The 25,735-nt window shown below is 41.5% G+C and overlaps 2 protein-coding genes across 8 annotated transcripts in view; one reads left to right on the forward strand and one right to left on the reverse strand.

Moving 5' to 3' along the window:
• Nucleotides 1-1,782, forward strand: part of LOC122550492 (gamma-glutamylaminecyclotransferase-like) — a 38,335-nt gene extending 36,553 nt beyond the window's left edge. For all 7 annotated transcript variants that reach the window (XM_043691282.1, XM_043691285.1, XM_043691284.1 and 4 more), the window contains one exon: nt 1,116-1,782. In XM_043691282.1, the coding sequence (XP_043547217.1) occupies nt 1,116-1,594 (479 nt within the window). In that variant the 3' untranslated portion in view covers nt 1,595-1,782. The remainder of the gene's footprint in view (nt 1-1,115) is intronic.
• Nucleotides 1,783-4,812: 3,030 nt separating this feature from the next.
• pcca (propionyl-CoA carboxylase subunit alpha) overlaps nt 4,813-25,735 on the reverse strand; it is a 374,463-nt gene continuing 353,540 nt past the window's right edge. Inside the window, exons 23-24 of the mRNA XM_043691289.1 lie at nt 9,515-9,592; nt 4,813-5,281 (exon numbers count right to left, since the gene is read on the reverse strand). Of these exons, the coding sequence (XP_043547224.1) occupies nt 5,213-5,281; nt 9,515-9,592 (147 nt within the window). The 3' untranslated portion in view covers nt 4,813-5,212. The remainder of the gene's footprint in view (nt 5,282-9,514; nt 9,593-25,735) is intronic.

The following is a 25,735-nucleotide window of genomic DNA, read 5'->3' on the forward strand; positions in this document are numbered from 1 at the left end:
TTGATGAAGGGCTTATGCCCGAATCGTCGATTCTCCTGCTTGTCGGATGCTGCCTGACCAGCTGAGCTTTTCCAGTGCCACACGTTTCGACTCTTGACTCTCCAGCATCTGCAGTCCTCACTTGCTCCTGTAGAGTGAATTAGTAGCCTAGAATGGTTATAGTCCAGGAGGAGGTCATTCACCCTCTGTGCCTGTGTCAGCTCTCTGTAGCAGCTTCTCGGATAATCCCACTACTCAGGCTCTTCCTCACAGCCCTTTTAAAATAGCTGACTTTCTTCAGCCTACCTACTAACAGACATATGTAGTAGATGCAAATTACAAAGCTGACACAGCTCAGAAATGGATCATTTGGCTCAACCTGTCCATGTTTACACTCCACACGTGCCTCACCCTTTCTCATTTAATGATTAACATTCAATTACTTTCTGCTTCATGCGTTTATCTAGTTTTCCCTTGAAATGTATTAACTATTCTCTTCAACTGCTTTCTGTGGTAGTGTTTCACTTTCTCACCAAGTTCTGAGTAAATAACCTTCCGAATTCCAGATTGGACTTTTAGTGACGACCTTATATTGATGGCCTCTAGTTTTATTCTGTTCAGGTTTAGTTAAGTGGCAGTACCTTTCCCCAGGCTCTGAATCACACTCTCTGATGAATGTTTGCTTGATTCCATCTTCCTAGCTTCCCCCAACAAGGAACTTGTACTTATATAGCACCATTCATGTAGTAAGAGGTCCCAAAATGCTTTGCAACAATGTTTGAAAGTAAAGCTTGTCAGTGGGCTACATAAGGGATTAATTGGACAGGGGAGCATAGGCTTTGGGGTGTTGTATGGTTGAGGTGGTGACAAATAAATGCAGTGCTTTCTATTTTTAGCCATAATGTGGGGGTGCCAATGTTGGACTGATAAAGGGGCAGAGCTCAAAAAGCTTGTGATTTCAACTAAACCTGTTGGTTGGACTATAACCTGGTGACATATGACTTCTGGCTTTCTCTTTTTGTCAGTATTGCTATCTCTTTAGAGAAAAATGTTGAATTTCAACTGAATTCCTAGGTTTGTGTGTTCACTCTTTCCCCTCATCAATATTATAATCTGTGATTTTGTACCTCCTCTAGGGAAAATGAACGCTGTGTTTGTGTACGGCACTCTCAAGAAAGGTCAACCTAACTATCGCTACATGATCGATAGCTCAAAGGGGACTGGATTGTTCTATGGCAAGGGACGTACTCAGCAGAAATATCCACTGGTGATTGCGGGGAAGTATAATATTCCATTTTTGCTCAATGTGCCAACAAAAGGACATCAAATATTTGGAGAGATTTACTTAGTCGATGACCAACTGTTACAGTTCCTCGATGAATTTGAAAGTTGCCCAGATATTTACCAGCGCAACTCTGTCAAAATTCATGTACTAGAGTGGGACAATAAAGATGGCAAAATGGATGTGAAGCCAGGTGAAGATGGAACACTAATGTGTTTTCTGTACAGCACCACAAACTATGAAGATGATTGGTTGAATCTTCCTTACTATGAAAACTATGACCCCTTTGACAACTATGAACAACCAAAGTATATCGTACGTGAGGCTAGATAACTATAAATGTTCATATCTGAACAGCCAGAAATTCCGAGCATTAAATTGATGTCCTCTTTTGAGACTTGAATTTAAATCATTCATCCTGAATTGATACTCTAAAGCCATTTATGTAAAGAATTCAAGTTCTGAATTATGATCTTTTGTTTCAAGAATTTCTGTAGTTCATTAAATTCTATTCTAGTGCACATCTGTGGCTGTTCATTTATTCACTGCTAATCGAGAATTATACAAGTGGAGTTTGTGGAGTTCTGCACATTGCTAATGGACTCACTTTATCTCAGGATAGTAATGTTGGAGACTTGCCTGAGAATAAGTTTGAGAATAAGTTCATGTTTCACCTGGTTCAAAATCCTGGAACTCCCACCCTATGAGGTCACGTTGTGGCTCTGCAAGACAATGGTTATGCCACATTTTGAATACTGCATTCAATTCTGGTCTCTCTGCTATAGGAAGGATATTGTGAAAATTGAAAGGGTTCAGAACAGATCTACAAGGATGTTGCCAGGGTTGAAGCCACAGGGGGAAGCTGAATAGGTTGGGGCTATTTCCCCTGGAGCATTGGAGGCTGAGAGGTGACCTTGTAGAGGTTTATAAAATCATGAGGGGCATGGATAGAGTGAATAGCCAAGGTCTTTTCCCCTGGGTAGGGGAGTCCAAAACTAGAGGGCATAGGTTTAAGGTGAGAGGGGAGAGATTTAAAAGGGACCTAAGAGGAAACATTTTCACACAAAGGGCGGTGCATGTATAGAATGAGCTGCCAGAGGAAGTGGAGGAGGCTGGTACAATTACAGCACTTAAAAGGCCTCTAGAAGGGTGTAGAGGGATATGGGCCAAATGCTGGCAAATAGGACTAGATTAATGTAAGATATCTAGTGGGCATTAATGAGTTGGACCGAAGGGTCTGTTTCCGTGCTGTCCTGTTCTTTGACTCTAACAACATTGTGGTTTACCTGCAGCACATGGACTACATCGGTTCAAGAAAGCAGCTCACCACCACTGTCTCAAGGGCAGGCAATAAAAGCTGGCCCAGCCAGTGATGCCCACATTCTTCGAGAAAATAAACTGAGGCATTGGCCGCATTACCGTAATGTTCACAGCTCCAACTCCAAGTTATTAGTTCAAGTCCCACTCTAAAGATCTGTGCATTTAACATAAGGAATACAAGCAGGCCATTCAGAAGCTGCAACTCCTCCCTCATGCTAGTTCCTCATAGTCCTCAACCCCTGACATTTCAAAAGCTATATGCCTCCTCTTTAAATACTTTTGTCATCTAGCATCCACAACTCTCTGGGTACAGATTTTGAAACATTGTCCTTGCTATGAGGAGGAATCAATCAATTTGACATTTTCCAACTATCACTTCCTTGTGAACTAGAATTATTCTGGCATTTTACAAAGTGAAGAATAATCTTTTCCCCAGAAAGTTTCACCTGCTTCTTGAGTTAAGAGAGAAACTTCCTGGTATATGTGTTAAAATAGCTCTTGTGAAAGTGCCAGAGTTGCAGCAATGATGTGTTTTTGTGTCATTCGAAACTACAGATTTCAATATTTGGCAGCGACTTAATACAATACAATACAATGAATTACTGTAAATTCCTGAGCTGGGATAGTCAAGTGAGTAATTGTTTTTTCCAAACTGTGAAAGTTCTGTTTTGTAAAAGTGATACATCCTTATCAGCTTACAAACTCCACATATCATCGCCCTCTTGTTTATCCCCATCTGTACCATTCTCAATCCCTCATCTCTCCTTCCATCTTCCCTAACCTCTAGCTCTACTCTCCACTGCTCTCTTTTTAAGACTTCTCCTCCCTTCTCCCACCTCCTCTTCTCCTAACACTCATTATTTTCTCTTCTCTGGTCTCCCTGCTGTAGGAGAGATATTGTGAAACTTGAAAGGGTTCAGAAAAGATTTACAAGGATGTTACCAGGGTTGGAGGATTTGAGCTATAGGGAGAGGCTGAACAGGCTGGGACTGTTTTGTCTGAAGCAGAGGCTGAGGGATGACCTTATGGAAGTTTATAAAAACATGAAGGACATGGACAGGATAAATAGGCAAAGTCTTTTCCCTGAGGTGGGAGAGTCCAGAACTAGAGGGCACAGGTTTAAGGTGAGAGGGAAATAATTTAAAAGGGACCCAAGGGGCAACTTTTTCAAGCAGAGGGTGTTGCGTGTATGGAAGGAGCTGCAAGAGGAAGTGGTGGAGGCTGGTATAAGGCTAATATCCATTTAAAATGGATGGGTATATGAATAGGAAGGGTTTGGAGGGATAATGAGCCAAATGTTGGCAAGTGGGACTAGATTTATTTAGGCTATCTGGTTGGCATGGACAAGCTGGACCGAAAGGTCTGTGTCCATGCTGTACATCTCTATGACTCTGTCTTCCTACATTCTCTCTCCCACATACCCTTCCATTTCATTCTGTCTCCTTTGTTTTCTTTCTGCCCCTTTTGTCCTTCATCTTCTCTCCCTCCCACCTTTCGCTTCCCCTTTCACATCCCTCCAATTCCCCCCTCCCCCTCCCCACCCCTACTTAGCCTCTTGAAATGCCATTTTCTCAATATCGTCATATAGCACGGAGAAAGCCCATATGATCCATTGCATTTCTCCTAGCTCTTTGTAAGAGCAATCCAATTGCTCCTAATACCCTGCGCCTTTCCCTCTCCAGCATCTGCTTTTCTTTTGAGTAATTATGCAGTTCCTTTTTGAAGGTCATCATTAAATCTGCTTCCATAGGCAACGCATACCATAGAGATCACAACTCACCACTTAATGCAAATCAGTACCTTCTGCTTATTGACCCTCAGCAGTGGAAATTTGCAATATCTTTATCAAAGATTGAAACAAAACCATTTTCAATCCCTCATCTCTCCTTCCACCTTCCCTAACCTCTAGCTCTACTCTCCACTGCTCTCTTTTTAAGACTTCTCCTCCCTTCTCCCACCTCCTCTTCTCCTAACACTCATTGTTTTCTCTTCTCTGGTCTCCCTGCTTTAGGAGGGATATTGTGAAACTTGAAAGGGTTCAGAAAAGATTTACAAGGATGTTGCCAGGGTTGGAGGATTTGAGCTATAGGGAGAGGCTGAACAGGCTGGGACTGTTTTGCCTGAAGCAGAGGCTGAGGGATGACCTTATGGAAGTTTATAAAACATGATACCCGACACTTCTTCCTCCCGACACCCGCTGCCAGTTAGGTGCAAGAGAAAACAGATAGCAATATTTGAAAAGCATTTTTACTTATCTTAGATAAACGTGGATCAATAAATGTGAGGAACTTGGAGGTGTTATCATAAAATGTCCATTAACTCCCCTGTGAAACCAGCGATAATATTCCTCCTCAAGGTCAAATATTTTGATTAACAGCTCAGTGTCGTATCACATTTCCACACTGCTGAGTAGGGGAAACTTCAAAATTTAGCAATGCTACCAACTATACACCATGGGAAATAGTTAGTGTTCCTATTCTGCAAAAGACAGTAAATATTACTGAAGTAGTAAACAGAAAATCCATCGAGGAATATCTACCAGTGTTTTACAATGGGGAGTTACAAACAGAAATCCACGTACATGATTTGAAATAAAACATATAAAATGCTCCTCTGTAGAATACACACACATCACTCAAATTCAATAAGAATATCTCCTTCTCCAACTGTGTCTCCTGGATTGCAGTGCACCTTCATTACCTAAACAAAGGCAAGAACGAAAAACAAATTTACAGTTAGAGTCATAGAGATGTACAGCATGGAAACAGACCCTTCGGTTCAACCCGTCCATGCCGACCAGATATCCCAATCCAATCTAGTCCCACCTGCCAACACCCGACCCATATCCCTCCAAACCCTTCCTATTCATATACCCATTTAAATGCCTCTTAAATGTTGCAATTGTACCAGCCTCCACCACTTCCTCTGGCAGCTCATTCCATACACATATCACCTCTGTGTGAAAAAGTTGCCCCTTAGGTCTCTTTTATATTTTCTCCTCTCACCCTAAACCTAGTTTTGGACTCCCCAACCCCAGGGAAAAGACTTTGTCTATTTATCCTATCCATGCCCCGTACTCAATACTCTGACCAATAAAGGAAAGCATACCAGTTGCCTTCTTCACTATCCTATCTACCTGCGACTCCACTTTCAAGAAGCTATGAACCTGCACTCCAAGGTCTCTTTGTTCAGCAAAACTCTCTAGGACCTTACCTTTAAGTGTATAAATCCTGCTAAGATTGGCTTTCCCAAAATGCAGCAGCTCGCATTTATCTGAATTAAACTCCATTTGCCACTTCTCAGCCCATGGCCCATCTGGTCCAGATCCTGTTGTAATCTGAGGTAATCCTCTTCGCTGTCCACTACACCTCCAATTTTGGTGTCATCTGCAAACTTACTAACTGTACCTCTTATGCTCACATCCAAATCATTTATGTAAATGACAAAAAGTAGAGGGCCCAGCACCGATCCTTGTAGCACTCCACTGGTCACAGGCCTCCAGTCTGAAAAACAACCCTCCACCACCATTCTCTGTCTTCTACCTTTGAGCCAGTTCTGTATCCAAATGTATATTGTATACAGGCAACATGGTAACCAACAAGGTGAAGTAACGCTTATCTGAAAACAGCAAAGTAATTTCTGCATCATTCTATCCTATTTCAACTATTTTTCCCATAATTGATCCTACACTCAATGTTCAATTTTAATTTCTAAGGTATTAACATTTGCTATAATTTACTTGTTCATGCTACAGCTATTCAAAGCCCTGGTTTGATCACACCACAGTAACAGCTATTTGAGACATTACCCTTTAGGAGACTCTGAATTGGATTTACTGGAATAATACCTGGATTCCAACATTTAACTACAGGAAGAAATCACACCAACTAGGGGTATATTGCCTAGAATTTCACATTTTAAGAGTTGGTAGGCAAGTAGAAACCATTTCCGCTGGTTAATAAGCCTGGGACTACAGAGCATTATCTAGAAACTTTACAGACCTTTCAGGAATGAACTTAAAAAATACTGTGGAAGTTTGGATCTCTTCTGAAAATGGTTATTAGTGATTACTCCCCAGCAGGATCCTTAAAGGTGTATTCTCTGGATTCCTCCCAGTGCCAAATGTTAGTGAGTAGAAGAATAGATAGATAGAACAGATGAATGTGTGGTGGAAGAGTTGGTGCAGGAGGGATGGCTTTAGATTCCTGGATCACTTGGTCCATTTCTGAGGAAGGTTGGACCTGTGCGAGTCCAGTGGGTTGCACCTGAACTGGAATGGAACCAACATCCTTATGGGGGTGTTTGCTGGCGTGGGTACTGGGAGTTTAAACCAATTTGACAGAGCAATGGGATACATAGTAAATATAATGGAAGGGGGTGATCAGAAACAAGCATAGAAGAACCACCAAGACAATGTAGAGGCAGTGCAAATGTGGTCAAGTTAAGGCACAAGGGTGCGTGGATGGCATTATGCAAGAAGTCTTGTGAGTAAGGCAGAGAAGTTTATAATGTTGATTAATGCATGGGGATGTGACATCAGTGATATCGCAGAGACATGGGTGAGGGAGAGACAAGACTGACTGCTCAATATTCCATGATATAGAATCTTCAGATGAGACAGGAGACGATGTGTAAAAGAGGAAGCAGTGTTGCAATATTGATTAAGGCGTCAAATGCTGCAATAAAGAAGGATGATATTGTAGAAGCTTCCTCAATTGAGGCCATATGTGTAGCGCCTAAAAGCAAAAAGCGGGCAGGCACTTTGTATGGGTAGACTACAGGCCCCCAAAGAGTCAGAAAGAGATAGACAAATATGTAGGGAAATCTCAGCAAAGTGTAAAAATATTAAGGTAATTATAGTAAAGAATTTCAACTTACCCATATTAACTGGATTAGAAAGTGTAAAATAATTAGAGGGGGGCAAATTCTTAAAAGTATGTTCAGGACAGCCGTTTAAACCATCATATAGAAAATCCTACAAAATAAGGGGTGGTTTTGGACTCAAATTTAGGGATTTAAACCAGAAAAATCACAGATGTGGTAATGGAGGAACATTTTGATGATAATGACCCATAACTCAGTCAGATTTAAAGGTAATTATAGAAAAGGACAAAGATGGGCCTGAAATAAAGGTTCTGAATTGAGGGGGAAGGCCAATTTTAATATTATCTGACAGGATTTGGTCAAAATGAACTGGGGGCAGTGACTTGCAAGAAAATCCATATCAGAGCAGCGGGAGTCATTCCAAAGGACAATACTGAGGGTGCAGTCCAACATGTTCCTGTAAATATGAAGGTTGGGATAAGCAAGCCTAGAGAATCCTTGATGTAAAGATATGTACAGGATTAGATAAGGGAAAGGAAGGAAAATTATGGTAGATACCAAGGGCACAAAACAACAGATGCATAAGATGAGTACAGAATGTATAGGGGGAAGCATTAAGGAAAGTTCAAAGGTGTTCATAAGTATATTAGGGGCAACAGAACAACTGGGAACGAGTAGGTCCCATTAAGGACCACAAAGTGGCAATCTGCATGAAGCCAGTAAACATAGCTGGAATTTTAAAGGAGTGATTTACACCTGTATTCACTATTGAGAAGGACGATAGAGGCATAGAAATCAGAAAAGGGGGCTGTGATGTACTTAAACAAATTAGCATTGAGAAGGAGGAGGTATTAGCTTTACTGGTGACCTTGAAAGTAGATAGATCCTCAAGTTGCTGATGAAGGCAATGGAGGAGATTGCAGGGGTTCTGACATCAATTTTTGAAATCAGTAAATTTGCAGATTACATGCAAATTGGTGGTGTGGTAAACAATGAGGAGGACTGAATGATGTAGACAGATTGGTCAGATGGGCTGAGCAGTGGCAACCGGAATTTAATCTTGAAAAGTGTGAGGTGATGCATTTTGGGAGGATAACAAGGCAAAGGAGTACACAATGAATGGCAGGATCCTAGGAAGTAGAGGTTCAGAGGGACCTTGGTGTGCATAATCTTGAAGGCAGTAGAAATGATGGATAAAAGGGTTAAGAAAACATATGGGATACTCACCTTCATCAGTCAAAGTATTAAATACAACAGTATTTTCACTTTACCCCTGCAGCAGCTGGTGATGATGGAGCTGTACATAACGTTAGGCCACAGCTGGAGGACTGTGTATAGTTCTGGTATAGAAGATGGATGCAATTGTACCAGAGAATACAGTCACCAGGATATTGCCTCAGCTGGAGCATTTCACCTATGAGGAGAGATCAGTAAGGCTAGGGCTATTTTCCTTCGAGCAGAGAAGGCTGAGAGGAGACCTGATTGATGTGTACAAAGTTCTGAGGGGCATAGGTAGGGGAGATAGGAAGGAACATTTTCCTTTAGTAGAAAATGTCAACAAGGCACAGTAAGGAGCAGGAGGTTTAGAGAAGATTCGAGGAAAAGATATTCCACCCAGACAGTGGTGAGTATCTGGAATTCACTGCCTAAAAGGGTGCAAGAGGCAGGAACCATCAAGGCATTTATAAAGTATTTAGATGAGCACTTGAGGCACCACAGCATACAACGCTATGGGCAATGTGCTGGAAAATGAGATTAAAACAGATAGATGTTTGATGGCTGGTGCAGATATTATATGACAAAGGCCCTGTTTCTGTGCTATTATAAACTCTAAGTGGCTTATTTAAATAATCTGCTGCATTCATCTGATCTGCATTTTTATTTCAAATTTAAAAAGATTTCATGCGTCAAAAATTTTGAACCATCCAGAAACTACACGCAAAGTTTTGTTTTACATGAAGGACGAATCAAAATAATAATTCAAAACAGATTTTTAAAGGTTAATCTTTAACCAAAATAAAAATGTTATAGGCAGCAGTAGGCATTACCTTCTCCAACCACTGATCCCATTAACAGATAAATGTTTATAATCAGTTCCAGTAAACATACCTTGCCAGATTTTGCGGCAGCCAAACTGTTCTGCATTTTCATTGCTTCAATCACACAGACCTCCTGACCTTCTGTAACCTGCACAGTTTATGTTTAAAAGAAAACGTTTTATTAAAATCTGAAGACTGTGGCTGGAAACCTCACATTTTATCAAAGGCCAGCGTTTTCACTGTCCCAGAAAGGTAGATGCAGAAAATGAATTACACACCATGAGAAAAATCATTACAGAAAATGAGCTGAATGCCACCAGGCCAGCTGATACCCTGCTTTGTTTTGTTTAAAAATTAAATTTGAAAGTTAAACCAAGCAGAAAGGTGCCAGGTTTGATGTTTTGTTGCACTGTTTACTGGCAGCTGCTGCAGGGGTAAAGTGAAAATGATGATTAATGTCAGCACTTCTCTGACCTTCTTATGGAAGAGCACTGCCATCTTAAATACCAGATTCACAAGAGTGTAACTGGACAAAGTTTGACATCAAAGGAGGAGACATTAGGACAAGGACCAAAAACGTTGTTCAATAGATCAGTTTCTATGATGCATCTTAATGGACCAGCATACAAAGAAGGAACAATAGTAGGCCTCTCAGTCCTCTGAACCTGCTCCACCATTTAATAAGACTGTGGTTAACCTCAGTGTTAGATTCCTGCATATCCCTGAAAGTCTTTCATTCCCTTGGTATTCAAGGATCTATCTACCTCTGCCTTAAAGTATTTAAATATTCTGCATCCAATATGACTTTACGGAAGAGAGTTCCAAACTAACACAACTCTGACAGATAAAAAGTCTCATCTCTGTCTTAAATGAGTGATCACTTACTCTTAAACTATGACCCCTAGTTTTAGATTCTGCTATGAGACATTCTTTTATTCCTAACATACCTATAGAAAGCCTTAGGGTTTTCCCTAATCCTATCGACTAAGGACCTTTCATGTCCCCTCACTTACTCTTAAACTATGACCCCTAGTTTTAGATTCTGCTATGAGAGGAAACATACTTTTGACATCCACCAGGTCAAGTTCCCTGAGGATCTTATGAGTTTCAATTGTAACCTTTAATTCTTCTAAACTCCAGAGGATACAGATCTAACTTGTCTAGCTTTTCTTCAGAAGGCAATCTGCTTACGCCAGATATTAAACCTTCTCTGAGCTGCTTCCAATGCATGAACAACATTCTCCCAGTGTCTGCATGGTTTCCTCCGGGTGCTCCGGTTTCCTCCCACACTCCAAAGATGTGCAGGTCAGGTGAATTGACCGTGCTAAATTGCCCACAGTGTTAGGTGTATTAGTCAGGGGTATATACAGGATAGGGGAATGAATCAGGGTGGGTTACTTTTCGGAGGGTTGGTGTGGACTTGTTGGGCTGAAGCATCTGTTTCCAAATTGTAGGGAATCTAATTTAATCCTTCTGTAAGTATGGTGATCAGTAATGTGGACAGTACTCCACATGTGGTCTCACCAATGCCGTGTATAACTGAAGCATAACTTCCCTCCTCTTGCATTCAATTCCTTTTGCAATAAACCATAACATTCGATTTGTCTTCCTGATTATTCACTGAATGTGTGTGCTGTAATTCATGCATGTATTTCAGAGTCTGCAACCTCTCACCGTTTAGATAATACACATCTTCTTTATTCTTTCTACCAAAATGGACAATTATCACTCTTGCCCACATTATATTTCATTTGCTGGATCTTTGTCCACTCATTTTACCTATATCCTTTTATAGGTTCATTATGTCCTCTTTGCAACTCAATGTTCTACCAATCTTTGTGTTGTCAACAAACTTGTCCACTATACTTTCGTTCCTTTCATCCAAATAATTTACATAAACAGTGAAGAATTGAGGCCCTAGTGATGATCCCTGTAGCACAACACTCATGACATAATTCCAGCCTGAAAAAAAGACCCATTTATTTCTACTGTCTGCTTCCTGTTTAGCGGGCCAATCTTCTATCCACCCCTGTGTTACTCCCTACACTGCGAGCTCTTATTTTCTGCCGTGACATCTCTTACAGACCAACGATGTGCAGGTTAGGTGGATTGGCCATGCAAAGTTGCCCTACAGTATCCAGGGATGTGCAGGCTAGGTGAATTAGCCACAGGAAATTACATAGATAGGGGAGGGTCTTGGTGGATGCTTTTCAGAGGGTCAATATGGACTCGATGGACTGAATGTCCTGCTTCCACATTGTAGGGATTCTATGATGATACTCAAGACTTTTGATTTGGCATATTATTAAATACCTTCTGAATATCTAAGTACAATATTGAAAGTTTAATCAAAAAGAAAAAGGAGACGTGTAAGGTTTAGGAAACTGAAATCAGAGTTGGGCCTTAAGGGATATAAAGGAAGTAGGAAAGAAATTAAATAGTGAATTAGGAGGGCTAAAAGGGGAATGAAATGTCCTTGGCAAGTAAGGTGAAGGTGAATCCCCAAGGTATTTTAGAGATATCTTAAGAGGAAGAGAGTAGGTAGGGAAATGATAGATCCAATCAAGGACAAAGGAAGGAACTTAAACATGGAGCCAAAAGGAGTAAGTGAGGTCCTCAATGAGCACTTGCACCCATATTCATCTCGGAGAACGACATGGATGATGGTGAGATGAGGGAGGAATACATTGATATTCTAGGGAATGTCAATATTAAAGAAGAGGAGGTGATAGTAGGCTTCAGAAACATTAAGGGAGATAAGTCTCCACAGCCAAATTGGATCTATTGCAGGATACTGAGGGAGGCAAGGGAGGAGATAACTTGGGAGCCATGACAGAGATCTTTCCATCCTCTTTAACCATAGGCGAGGTCCCGGAAGACTGGAGAATAGCCAATATTATTCCTTTGTTTAAGAAAAGCAGCAGAGATAATCCATGAGATTATAGGCTGGTGAGCCTTAGTGATAGGGAAATTATTGGAGAAGATTCTTAGTGACAAGATTTACTGGCATTTGGGAAAAGAATGGACCTATTAGTGATAGTCAGCATGGCTTTGTGGGGGTAGGTCTTGTCTCACAAACTTTGAGGCTACATGGTGGCTCAGTGCCAGGGACCCAGGTTCGATTCCAGCCTCGAGCAACTGTTTGTGGGGAGTTTGCACATTCTCCCCGTGTCTGTGTGGTTTTCCTCCGGGTGCTCCAGTTTCCTCCCACAGTACAAAGATGTGCAGGTTAGGTGGACTGGCCAGGCTAAATTGCCCAGTGTTCAGGGAGGTATCAGTTAGGTGCATTAGTCAGGGGAAATGTAGGCTAATGGGTCTAAGTAGGTTACTCTTCAAAGGGTCGGCGTGGACTTTTTGGGCCGAAGGGCCTGCTTCCACACCGTAGGAATTCTAATTCTAATTCAAAAAAAAATGATTTGAATTTTTTGAGGAAGTAACAAAATGATAGCTATGGGTAGGGCAGTGGATGTTGTCTACATTGACTTTACTGAAGCACCTGACAAGGTCCCTAATGGTCGGCTGGTCCAGAAGATTAAGTCCATGGTGAGTTGGCAAGTTGGATACAAAATTGGCTTGGCTATAGAAAATAGAGGGAAGTGTTTTACTGACTGGAGATCTGTGACTAGTGGTGTTCTGCGAGGATCAGTGCTGGGACCTCTGTGTTTGTAATATATATATATATATATATATAAAAATGATTTGGATGAAAATGTCGGCAGTTTGATTAGTAGGTTTGCAGATGACATGAAAACCAGTGGAGTTGTGGATAGTGAGGAAAGTTGTCAAAGGGGGACCTCTGAGTTTGTAATATATATATATATATATATATAAATGATTTGGATGAAAATGTCGGCAGTTTGATTAGTAGGTTTGCAGGTGACATGAAAACCAGTGGAGTTGTGGATAGTGAGGAAAGTTGTCAAAGGATACAGATCACTTGGAAAGGCAGGCGGAATTGAATCCAGACAAGTGGAAAGTGATGCTTTTTGGGAGGTCAAACGCAAGAGGAAAGTATTCAGTAGATGGCTGGACCCTTGGGAGCACTGATATACAGAGGGATGTTGGGTGCAAGTCCATGAAAAGTGGCAACACAAGTGGATAAAGTGGTAAAGAAGGCATATTGCATACTTGCCCTCATTGGTCAGGGCATTGAGTATAAAGGTTGGCATGTTGCAGCTGCATAAAACTTTAGTTAGGCCACATTTGGAGCATTGTGTACAGTTCTGGTTGCCACACTATGGGAAGGATGTTAAAGCTTTGGAGAGTGTGTAAAAGCCATTTACCAGGATGTTGCCTAGATTGGAGTGAGTTAGCTATAAGGAGATATTGGACAAACTTGGATTGTTTTCACTAAGTTTCAATGGGTGACTGGCAGCCTGATAGAAATATATAAAATTATGAGAGGCATGGATAAGGTGGATAGTTGAAGTCTTTTTCCCAGGATGGAAGTTTCAAATACTAGGTTTAAAGTGAGAGGGGAAAGTCTAAAGGAGTTGTGCGAGGCAAGTGTTTTTTTCACACACAGAGAGGTTGGTGCTTGGAACATGCTGCCAGGGGAGGTAGTAGAGAAGTCAATGTTTCAGGTGTAATTCTTTTTCAGGACCTCCTGATACTGCCTGGCTTGCTGTGCTCTTCAAGATCCTTGCCTGTCTATTTTGGATTTCAGGATCTGCAGTTTTTTTTTGTCTCTAGAGGAGGTAGTAGATGCAGAAACGATAATTTCGTTTAAGAGGCTTTTGGACAGACACACAGGGAATAGAGGGATATGGAACATGTGCAGGCAGATGGCATTAGTTTAGAATGGCACCACTTTAGAATGGTATCATGGTCAGCCCCATCATGGTGGGTGAAGGGGCTGTTCCCATGCTATATTGTTCTAATACATGCCACTAGATCCCCATTCTCTACAACACAAATTACTTCTTCAAAAACCTTCAATAAGTTAGTTAAATATGATTTCCCTTTGACAAAACCATGTTGGCTCAGCCTGATTACCTTGAAGTTATCCAAGCACCTTGAGTCTTGAGTAATAGCTTCTAACATTTTCCCCAAGGCAGATATTATACGGAATGAAAGACAAACTCTCCATTATACCTTTGTGGTACGACATATTAAAGATACCTTGAGAATCAATACTGAATCAATCCTTAGATCCAGCTTTGGTCATTGTGGTGAAAACAAAAAGTGCTGGAGATCACAGTGGGTCAGGCAGCATCTGTGAAGATAGAGAGCAAGCTAATGTTATGAGACTAGACAACTCTTCATCCAGAATTCATCGGATGCTGCCTAACTAGCTGTGATTTCCAGCATTTTTTGTTTTCAGTACAGATTCCAGCATCGGCATTAATTTGCTCCTACATTTAGTCATTGTAGAATGCTGAAAGGGTTGAAATTATAGCAAAACTAGTAAAAGGAGAAAAAAAAACACAGAAATACATGGAGAAACTCAGCAGGTCTGGCAGCATCTGTGGAGAGAAAGCGGAGTCAATGTTTCAGGTCAAGTGACCGTTCTTGAGAACTTGTAAAGGAGAATTGACTTCAATGTGTCAAATATTTAAACAATACAAGAGAGTACTATCCTTAGTAACCACAGAGTCTTGTGTGTGTAGGCTTTAGAGAGGGTGCAGGAAAGTTTTGTGGCAATGTTCTAAGGATGAGAGCCTTCAGCAGAGTGCATAATTCAGCAAAGTTGTAGTTATTCTCCTTATAGAACCCGAAGGTTGAGAGGAAATTTGATGTGCATAAATCCTATCCCTTACAATTCTCTCTAAGACTTTGCCCACAACAGAAGTGAGACTCACCCGCCTATAGTTACTAGTTGTAGTTATTCTCCTTATAGAACCCGAAGGTTGAGAGGAAATTTGATAGAAGAATTCAAAATCTTCTTCTTTGGCAATTCCTCATGGTCGATGATGACTTGCTTCCACCTTGGGATGGTGGGTGGGAGGACGAATAGGTTCTGTGGTGGCTGAATGGTTCAAATCTGGAGCTGCAGAGTCTGTCTCAAATGGGGCAGGTGGTGTTTGAGGAGAAGGGTGGATGGATGCTCTGGGTTCTGTGCGCTTTTTCACTTGGCCTCCATGCGCTCCATTCAGTGACGCTCAAAGTGGTTGGTGCCTTTGCAGATGATTCTTCTCCAAGTTTGTGTATTCAACGGCAAGCTATTCCCACATGTGGGTGGGGGGAGGTTGCAATTGTTTAGAGAGGCTTTCGGAGTGTCCTTGTAGCATTTTCTCTGCCCTCTAACTACAGTAATCACTTACCATTGTGGAGGTCGGAGTAGAGCACTTGTTTTGTGAGTCTAGTGTTGGGGATGTGGACAATGTGGCTTGCCTATTGCAGCTGATTGCGGTACTGAGGATATTGACCTGGGAGAGGGTGCTCATGTTGGTACGTTTATCCCGCCAATGGATTGCAGGAATTTGTGAAGGTAGTGCTAGCGATGACTCTCCGGGGATTTACTGTTTATGGTCCATGTTTTTGATGTATATTGGAGGGTGGAAAGCATGGCTGCTGTTGGACCGTGAGCTTGGTGCTGCTTTTGAGGTCTCGGCCTTCAAGGCTGCACTGGAGTTGACGGTGGGTTTCTTTGTCAATATTTGCTTGCAATTTAAAAGGAGGCTCCCGAGATATGGGATCCACGCTGCCCAGGGGTGTGCTGAGGATTATGATAGCAGGCTGGCTTCCTTGTGTGGCAGGAGTGGGCTGGCAATGAACTTTTGTTTTCCAGATGTTTAATCTGAAGTCAATTCTCTTACGCGCCTCAGTGAATGCATCGGCAATGGTTTGTAGCTCTGAGTGTGCTGGCACACAGGCATCGTCTGAGGGTAGAGGGAGTTCCTGTTGGCAAAATGGTCAAGAACCAGAGGAAATAGATTTAAGGTGACTGATAAGAGAAAAGTAATGGTGACATGAGGAAAAGCCTCTGCTGTGAATGGTTAGAACTGAAATGGACCTGAACATGGAGAACAAGAACAAGAACAGGGATAGACAAAAAAGCAGGGCTACCGTGGCATAAGACAAGCTGAATTGTAGTAGCTGAGAGCTAGCATAGACAATGGGCTGAGTGATCTCCTTCTTTCTGTAATCATTCTCGGACTATGTGAATGCTTATTTTAGTATATTAACTAGCTGGTGTTTTGGACTGTAATCTCTGACTAGAGAAACATATAGAACTGCATATTTAATAGCTGGCAGTACACCAGTGTGCAATGTGTTTGGCAACAAGGCTCAATGTAAATCCTCTAGAGATTAAAAAGATCGCATGCCACTCAACAATTGGCAGGATGCGACCCTCTGACCAATTCTTAAAAAGAAAGCCTTGCTTTCCCCAGTATCGTTTCAGCCTTCTCTCGCTCTTTCTTTCTCTTTCTCTCACTAGGAGGGCGGGATTGGTTTGGATTTTTCGCATCTGCTGTCAAGTGTCACTCCCCAGCTCTCAGGATGGAGAGACAGACAATTCAAGCAGAACTCACAGGACATGGCTTTTTTTTAAATCCTCCACTTCTGTTGAAGTAGATGCTCCATCTGGTGGCCTGGACTAAATCTGACAAAAGTCACCTGCGGGAATTGGATCATTGCGACTGGCTGCCTGAGGGTTCTTCAACTTATCCAAACTTGCCAATGTGCAGTCAGTTTTCAGTTTACACCACTTAGTTGAAAACTGCCCATCAATAAAAAAGCATTAAATCAATCTTAGAATTTATAGCGCTGATGCAAACCATTTGTTCCTTGTTATTTGGATAGTTATTAGTTGACTTCTACCTGAGCTTCCTCCAATCCTACCAAAATGTCACCAACTCTTATCCTCAAATCCTTCCATAGCCTCATCCTCCCTATTTCTGTCAACTCCTCTAGTCCAAACAATATGTGCAATTCTCAAATTATAGCCTTGTTTGGTTCCCTGATATTAACCACTTCTTCAGCTGCCTTGGCCATCAGCTCTGTAAATCCTCCCTACACCTTGATCCTGCTTTAAGAAATTCCTTCAAAACTACTTCTGAGACCAATCTTTTGGTCCTCTGTCATAATAGCTTTCTCTGGTGCACATGGCTTGCTTCGCAAAATGCCTTGCCAAGTTTTATTATGCATTAAAGCTGCCAAATGAAAACAGGTTTTTGTGTATATCTGACCCTAAATGTTTAACCTTCTATCCCTTTCTCAGTCATGTGTTTTATCTAGGGTTCCGTGTAATGCACCTCTATTATTCATCTTAACCACTTCACATGGTAGTGAATTCTACATTCTCACCATTCTGTGAAAAAACTAACAATCATCCATCAGATCTATTAGTCAGTTTTGCTCAGTGTGCAGTTTTGGGTTTATTACAGATTTTATTCTGTGGTAATAGGAATAGGATTCGAGAAGTCAGTCAGTCCCTCAACCTGTAACACTGTTTAGTTAGATCATAATTGATCCGTTTCTTAACTTCATCCACTTGCTTTGGTTCTATGTCCCTTTATCCATGAGCCAATAAAACTCTACTAATCTCCACTGCAATTTTTTCAATTCACTTCCAGCCTCAGCAGTATTTTTGGGGACAGAGTTCTAAATTTCTACTACCCGCTGTGTCAAGAACTGTTTTCAAATTTCACCCCTAAATGGACTGGCTGTAATTTTTAAGTTCCTGTCCCTTTGTTCTAGAAACACCACTCCCCCATTCAGAGTAAATAGTTTATCGCTATGTAATTTATTAAATTATTTAATAGAAAAAGAACAGGGAACATGGCAAATATCACTGGGATAGTAACAGTGCTAGGAGAGGGTGAAGATTATGGAGTAGGAAAGATGAATTTTTGAAGCCGTTTCAGCTTCAGTAACATCAATTTAATATCAACTTATTAAGTACTTTACAATTTATTCAGTAATTTACTTTGTAATCCAAGACGGCACTGGAGTGTGGTGGCATTATACACGTTTCACTGTATCTAGGTGCAAGTGACAATATTAAATAAATTCCACTCATATTTAGACCACATTTCACAAACAATTTCAAAGTTATTTTGAAGACTTAATGATTATGACAATCGCTCTTCAGTGTTACTTCCAAAATAGTCAAAAGCCCTAGAAGTCTTTCTGACAAGTTCAGTCATTGATGATGGACTTCTGTTTCTGCCTCTAACTGATGCAAAGTTTGGTCGGTTGGAAACACATACCTTTCATCCAGTCTACAGCATCCCTTCCTCTCTGACACCAGGTCAGGGTTCACATTCGCATCAGATTATCAGACTAGCAACTCATTAGACTGCGGTCCGCTCTGGGCCAGAGTGAATTTGCAGCAAAGAGAGAGAGAAAGAAAACAAGTCTGGCCCATTTACTGCACAGAGCTTGGCATTTTAGGAGCTTTTGAACATTGCACAGCATCGCCACTTTTTTTTCAGATTTTCAGACATCTCTGACTGATGATTAATTGTGAGTGATGGGAAATAAGACCAGCTGCTTGCCATGGCCTACAACATTACTATAATAGATATAAGCTGCCAATTTTCCAGGTTTACTGGCACGTCTTCTCTGTGCAATTAAGGGAAGTTCTAAATGATATGGAAATCTATCAAGGCCCATTTATTTTCACAGAGTGGTTCCTCCCTGGGGACTTGCATCTTAAAATTTTGGGGACAATCCAATAAAAAGGTAAACTGATTTAGTCTTTGCAAGTATATTAAGACATACGCCTCATGTAAGAACATCATGACTGTGGGATGGCTCAAGAAGATTCTGAAGTCCATCCTTTAAAGACATCTGCTATATTTTCCAAGGGGTGCTGCCAAGTGCCCTTTAATTATTCCCATGAATGAACCCTCATATAAAACAAGATCCCAAAGTTACACGTCTGCAAATGTTATTAGCAGAAAGCACTGGATGCAAAAATTAACAAAATAAACCAAACAGCCCATTAAAAATGCTGCATTTTACCACATATATTTATAGCTTTATAGTGTATTAAGGCTGAGAAGCATCCAGTAGAAATATGGAAGGTGAAAGGTTCTAACAAATTCAGGCAATCACCTGAAATAGTAAATGAGTATTGATTCAGGCTACCCAAGATAACATTTACAATATTACTGAAACTTCAGTGCGCGCTGATGCCAGGAAATGCTCTAAACTAAAAATGCAAAGCATGACCGTCCCTGACAAGGAATGCCACAATTTTGGTCCTGATCCGTTCGAGATGTGAAATGAGCATAATATATTTGCTGGATGTGGCATACAGTAACAGCTGTGGTTTTCCCACATGAGGCAGTGTGCGCTATCATGGGCTGTGATCAGTTTTGAACAGATGGAAAAATACATTAGAGTTCCCCTACCCCCACACACCCTCCCGAAACCCCCCGCAACAAGCATTTACTGTCTATCTCCTCAAGAAAACAAACTACAACGTCTTTTCGTATTCAAATAGGGCGGTCACGAAATCACTTCCTTTTTTTAAGTTGCGTTCTTCCAGCAGTAGCTTTCTTTTAGCTAAGTTAAAATGAAAATAGGAAGCAAGAGGATTTGAATTGTTTGTTTTAGTGCAGGTCTTTCAGAAATGTGAGGACTGCAATGGAACTGGTGCCAGTGACATATGGCTTTCTGTGGTGCTAAACATTCATACAAGAGACAGGTTCATCAGTCATTTGTGTATCTGGATTAAAAAATTATCTCCTGATGGATGATATTTAGAGTTTACCTGCTGCTTAAACATTACCAAAGAAACACAGGTTTTTAAACCCATATGACATTAGAAACTGCAGACCATGAAATACTTTTGCTTTCAATGCTTGTATCATCCTTGCCAGGTAATATGCAGTAATAAATAAGCTTATGAAACTCTCAGCTAAAATCCACAGCCAGGGTCAGATCTGCACAGACCAATTAATGCAGAGCATCTGTTGTACAGAGCAGTACAACACCATAGAAAAACTTTGGTAGCTTAAACAAAATAAAACACCCTGACTGCAGTACTTCCAAAAAGAAAATCATCTGAATGAAGTAGAAAGTCTCATTACTTCCTTCAGGCTTTATTAAGAAGCATGAAGTCCTTCAGTAAAGGTTCAGTAATATCACATCTCTCTTTGTTCTATCACATCCTGTGTTTGTCTGCTAAGTGTGACAGAAGGCACAAAGAAGGTCATGGGGGTCCAGCTGCAATATCACCTTCTGTTTGGGCAAAGCAAAACATAAACAAGGGATCGGAATAAAAATTATTTCACTCCAAAGAATAGGACTAAGGATATGAATAATAATTCCTGAAGATTTCCTAGATCAGAGTCCAAATGAGGTATTTCTCTGGGAAAATATATCCTTAAACCAGAATGGACTTGTTGTCTATTTTACTTCTTGCCCTTATCTTTTATTCAGTGTTTTTGAAGACACTGATCAGGAAAGCAACTGATAAATTGCAATTCACATTGCATTTTTTCTGTCAGAAGACCAGTCTCTTCTATATGATGTAAGATAGCTTAATTTGTTTGTACAAGTTGCTTAGTTTGCCTCGTTTGTATCTTTAAAATCTTAACTAGCTTTCCTCTCGTCCATTACACATTTTCAAGTTGAAAGCAAAACACTGTTGATGCTGGAAATCTGCAAGTAGAAAATGGTGGAAATACCCAGGAGGTCTTGTAAATTTGTGGAGAAAGAAACATGAGTTAACCTTTTCAGTCAATGGTCTTTCAATTAGAATGGGAAAAGGGTTGTAAATGTCAGAACAATGAACAGGTTGCTGTTCTAAAGCAAAAACAAAAAAAAATCAAGGCCAAAACATGCAAAGAACAAGAAAGAAAATGGAGGTGCAGATGGTTTTGCATTGTCAAACTCAACGCTGAGTGCAAAAGGTTGCAAAGTGCTTAATTGAAAGTTATTCCAGCCTGTAGTGGGCTCTACTGGAACACTGATAGCAGTGTGAAAGCAAGGTAGAAAATTAAAATGGCCATTGCAAGCGCTCTGTCATGTGCACAGACAAAGTGGTCATCCAATTGCCATTTGGTCTTCCCAATGTAGAGTTGACCCTAGCGTGAGCAGTAAATGCAGTTTGAAAGAACTACAGCTCTCCTTATGGCCCAAGGCTCCAAAAGCACCTTTCAGCTGAAACTGCAATTTACATGTAATCACTTGGATCAAAGAGTTGCAAGAAAGGACTGAATGCAAAGCAGATAGAGATGCAAAGGAGTTTAGGGACAAAGTTCCAGAACTTGGGTGCAAAGCAAATGAAGGCATAGTTGTCAACAGTGGGAGGATGAAAGTTGACTGTGCAAGAAGCCAGAAGTGAAGGTGTATAGAAATCTCAAAGGCTTTAATGCTGGAAGAGGTTACAGGGATATGGGAGTTTGGAGAGGAGATGGCGTTGAGGGGGGGGGGCGAACTCATGCAGTCTTGAAAACAAAGATGAGAATTTTAAACTCAAGATATTGCAAAACATTGCAAACAAACAATTCATCATTAAAACATGCAGGTTATAAATTCATGTCACTCAAATTTGATAAAGCATCCTGTTCAATGAGAGGGAAGTAGAGTTAATGTTTTGAAGAAATCATATCGGCCTTGAAGCAAACTGTTTTTCTCTCCATAGATGGTGCCAGTCCTGCTGAGCTTCTCAAACACTTTTTTTTTAAATTTCAGTTTTTGCTTTTATTTCCTGTTCAAATGTTATGTTTGCAGCTAGCAGTACTAAGACACTGAAATATAAAGGGTTTGCAATTTAGGTCACAGAATTGTACTCAAAAACAGGCTTGTGAATTCATGCCTTTATTGTCCGATACAGTTGTGGCATTTGATAGATTATAATTATTGCCTGCAGGTTCAATTGTACTGCACTTCATCAAACAAGGCTCACATCGGGTGAAACTGGACACAGCAGCAGAGGCTGCAGAGCAGCCAACTCACAGATGCACCATTACGGGCCCCAAATGATACTGGATACTATTCATGTTGCCAATTCTGGTTAAACATATTGCTGGAAGTCTCACTGTACAATCACATGCTGATCTTCTCTTACATCTTCACCATTAGTTGCCAGGTGTAGATCCACTGTCAGTGTTCTGCCATTGAACAATGCCTGAATGTGAACAGATTCTACATCCCTAAATGTCCCTGAGAAGATGGTGCAGTTCTTGGGTTGTAGGGACAACCACAGGGATCTTAGGAAAAGATTCTGTGATTTTAACCTATTTGCAGCGTAGGAGTTATGATATAGTTCCAAGTCAGGATGTTAAATGACTTGGAGGGGAATTTGCAGGTAGTAATGTTCCTATGCGTCTGATGATCTTGCCTTTCTAGGTAGTAGAGGTCATGGATGTGGCTGGTGTTGTTAAAGGAACTTTTGTATGTTACTGCATTGCATCTTATAGATGGGAAATACCACTGGCATAGTGCGTCAATGTTGGAGTGAGTGAATGCTGAAAGTGTGGCAATTAAGTGGGCTGCTTTGTCCTGGATAATGTTAAGCCACTTGAGTGTTTTTAGAGCTGCGACTCATACAGACAAGTGGTAAATATTCCATCACATTCCTGACTTGTTCCTTCTGGATTGTGGTCAGACATTGGGGAAGCAGGAGGTAAGTTACTTATCACAGAATTCACAGCCTCAGACTGCTCTTGTAGCTGTAGTACTTGCATGGCCAGTCCAGTTCAGGTTTGGTCAATGATAATCCCAGAACGTTGATTGTAGGCAATTTACTGACAGTAGTGCCACTGAACATCAATGAAAGATGGTTAGGGTCTCTCTTGTTGGAGATTGTCATTGCCTGGTGCCTGTGTGGCACAAATGTTAGTTGCCACTTGTCAGCCCAACCCTGCATGTTATCCAGATCTTGCTGTAAATGGAGACCCACTTGAGTGTCTGAGGAATTGCAAACGGTGCTGAACATTATGTAATGATCAGTGAATATCCCCAACTCTGACCTTATGAAGGAGGGAAGATCATTGATGAAACAGCTGAAGATTATTGGGCTTAGGACACTATGCCAGGAAACTCCTGTATCTGATGTCCTGGAATTGAAATGACTGACTCCCTACAGACACAACCATCTTCCTTTGTGCTAGATATGACTACAACCTGCGCAGTTATTACTCTCAATGATTTCAGATTTGCAAGGGCTCTTTGACGCCACATTTGATCGATGCTGACTTGATGTCAACAACGGTTACTCTCACCTCATCTCTGGAGTTCAGCTCTTTGATTCAAACCAAAACGGAGCATTCAGAGTAAAGGTTATTCCTTTGCAAGTGCCACTTGATCACAGTGTTGACAACCCTTCCATCACTTAGTCGATGATACAGAGAACAATTACAGGCCGGTCATTGGCCGGGTTGGATTTGTCCTGTTTTTTGTGAATAATGTTCCACATTGTGAATAAATGCCGGTGTTGTAGCTGTATTGGAGCAGCTTGTCTAGGGGCACAGCACATTCTGAAGCAGACAACTTTAGTATTACTGTCAGAATATTGTCAAAGTTCATAGGTTCAGGCTCCAGTGTTTTCAAACATTCCATGATATCACATAGAGGGCTTCTCTGAGATCAAACGCTGATTGTTGAGGTGTTGCCATGAAGAACATACCAAAATGAATATCTAGGCTCCAGCCTCGGGCGACTGTCTGTGTGGAGTTTGCACATTCTCATGTCTGCAAGGGTTTCCTCCGACAGTCCAAAAATGTGTAGGTCAAATGAATTGGCCATGTTAAATTGCCCATAGTGTTAGATGCATTAGTCAGAGGGAGATGGGTCTGGGTGGGTTGCTCTGCGAAGGGTCGGTGTGAACTGGTTGGGCTGAAGGGCCTGTTTCCACACTGTAGGAAATCTAACCTAATCTAATCTAATCTAATCCTTAATTAACTGACTGAATAATTCTTCGCTATCAGTCAAACAGCCTTTTATTGCCTCTCCAATATTTTTGAGTATAATTAATAAACAAATACATTGAAAATATATTCAAATATAAACATATTTTTTATGGCTTCTACAATCTTTCTCCTTAGTTTCTAGTGTTCTGGAGTCCCCTTGTTAATTGGCAGATACAGATGTCATGAATCATACTGAAATACCTTGTGTATTAGATAGCAGGTATCAAGCAAATCCGATCTTCAGTCCAAACTCCCCGCTCCATATACTATAAGCTGCAAAGCAGTCTGGGATACAGTTCCATCACCTCACAAACAGGTTTATTCCAGGCGCCCACACAGTAGAAACAACACAAACAGCAAGGAGCAAACCAAAATCAGTCGAAGGAATTGTAAAGAAAAGCTGGGTCACCAGACAACTAAAAATCTCAGACTGAAAATCACGTTGCATTTTCATACTGCTCCAATTAATGAAAACTACAAACATTTGTATGGAGCCCACACTATGCTATAAAGGTGTGTTCTGGCACACTGACCTCTATACCACTGAAGCCAAACACCATCTCAAGGACACCTCTTCCTACCGCCCCCTAGACCATGACCCCACCTTCCCATCACCAAACCATCATCTCCCAGACCATACAGAACCTCATCAGCTCAGGAGATCTCCCACCCACAGCTTCCAACCTTATAGTCCGGGAACCCCGCACTGCCCGGTTCTTCCTCCTTCCCAAGATCCACAAGCCTGACCACCCTGGCCGACCCATTGTCTCAGCATGCTCCTGCCCCACTGAACTCATCTCTACCTACCTCGACACTGTCCTATCTCCCCTAGTCCAGGAACTCCTCACATACGTTCAAGACACCACCCATGCCCTCCACTTCCTCCAAAACTTCCGTTTCCCCGGCCCCCAAAGCCTCATCTTCACCTTGGATATCCAATCCCTCTAAACCTCCATCCGCCATGACCAGGGCTCCAAGCCCTCCGTTTTTTCCCCTCCCGACGTCCCCAACAGTACCCTTCCACCGACACTCTCATTCGTTTGGCCGAACTGGTCCTCACCCTTAACAATTTCTCCTTCGAATCCTCCCACTTCCTCCAGACCAAAGGGGTAGCCATGGGCACACGTATGGGCCCCAGCTATGCCTGTCTCTTTGTCGGCTATGTAGAACAGACCATCTTCCACAATCACACCGGCATCACTCCCCACCTCTTCCTCCGCCACACTGATGACTGCATTGGTGCCACCTCGTGCTCCCGCGAGGAGGTTGAGCAATTCATCAACTTCACCAACACATTCCACCCTGACCTTAAACTTACCTAGACCATCTCTGACACCTCCCTCCCCCTCCTGGACCTCTCCATCTCCATCAGTGACGACCGACTTGACACTGACATTTTCTACAAACCCACCGACTCCCACAGCTACCTGGATTACACCTCTTCCCACCCTACCTCCTGCAAAAATGCCATCCCGTAT

The sequence above is a fragment of the Chiloscyllium plagiosum genome, chromosome 6, assembly GCF_004010195.1.
Source record: "Chiloscyllium plagiosum isolate BGI_BamShark_2017 chromosome 6, ASM401019v2, whole genome shotgun sequence".
Lineage (NCBI taxonomy): Eukaryota > Metazoa > Chordata > Chondrichthyes > Orectolobiformes > Hemiscylliidae > Chiloscyllium > Chiloscyllium plagiosum.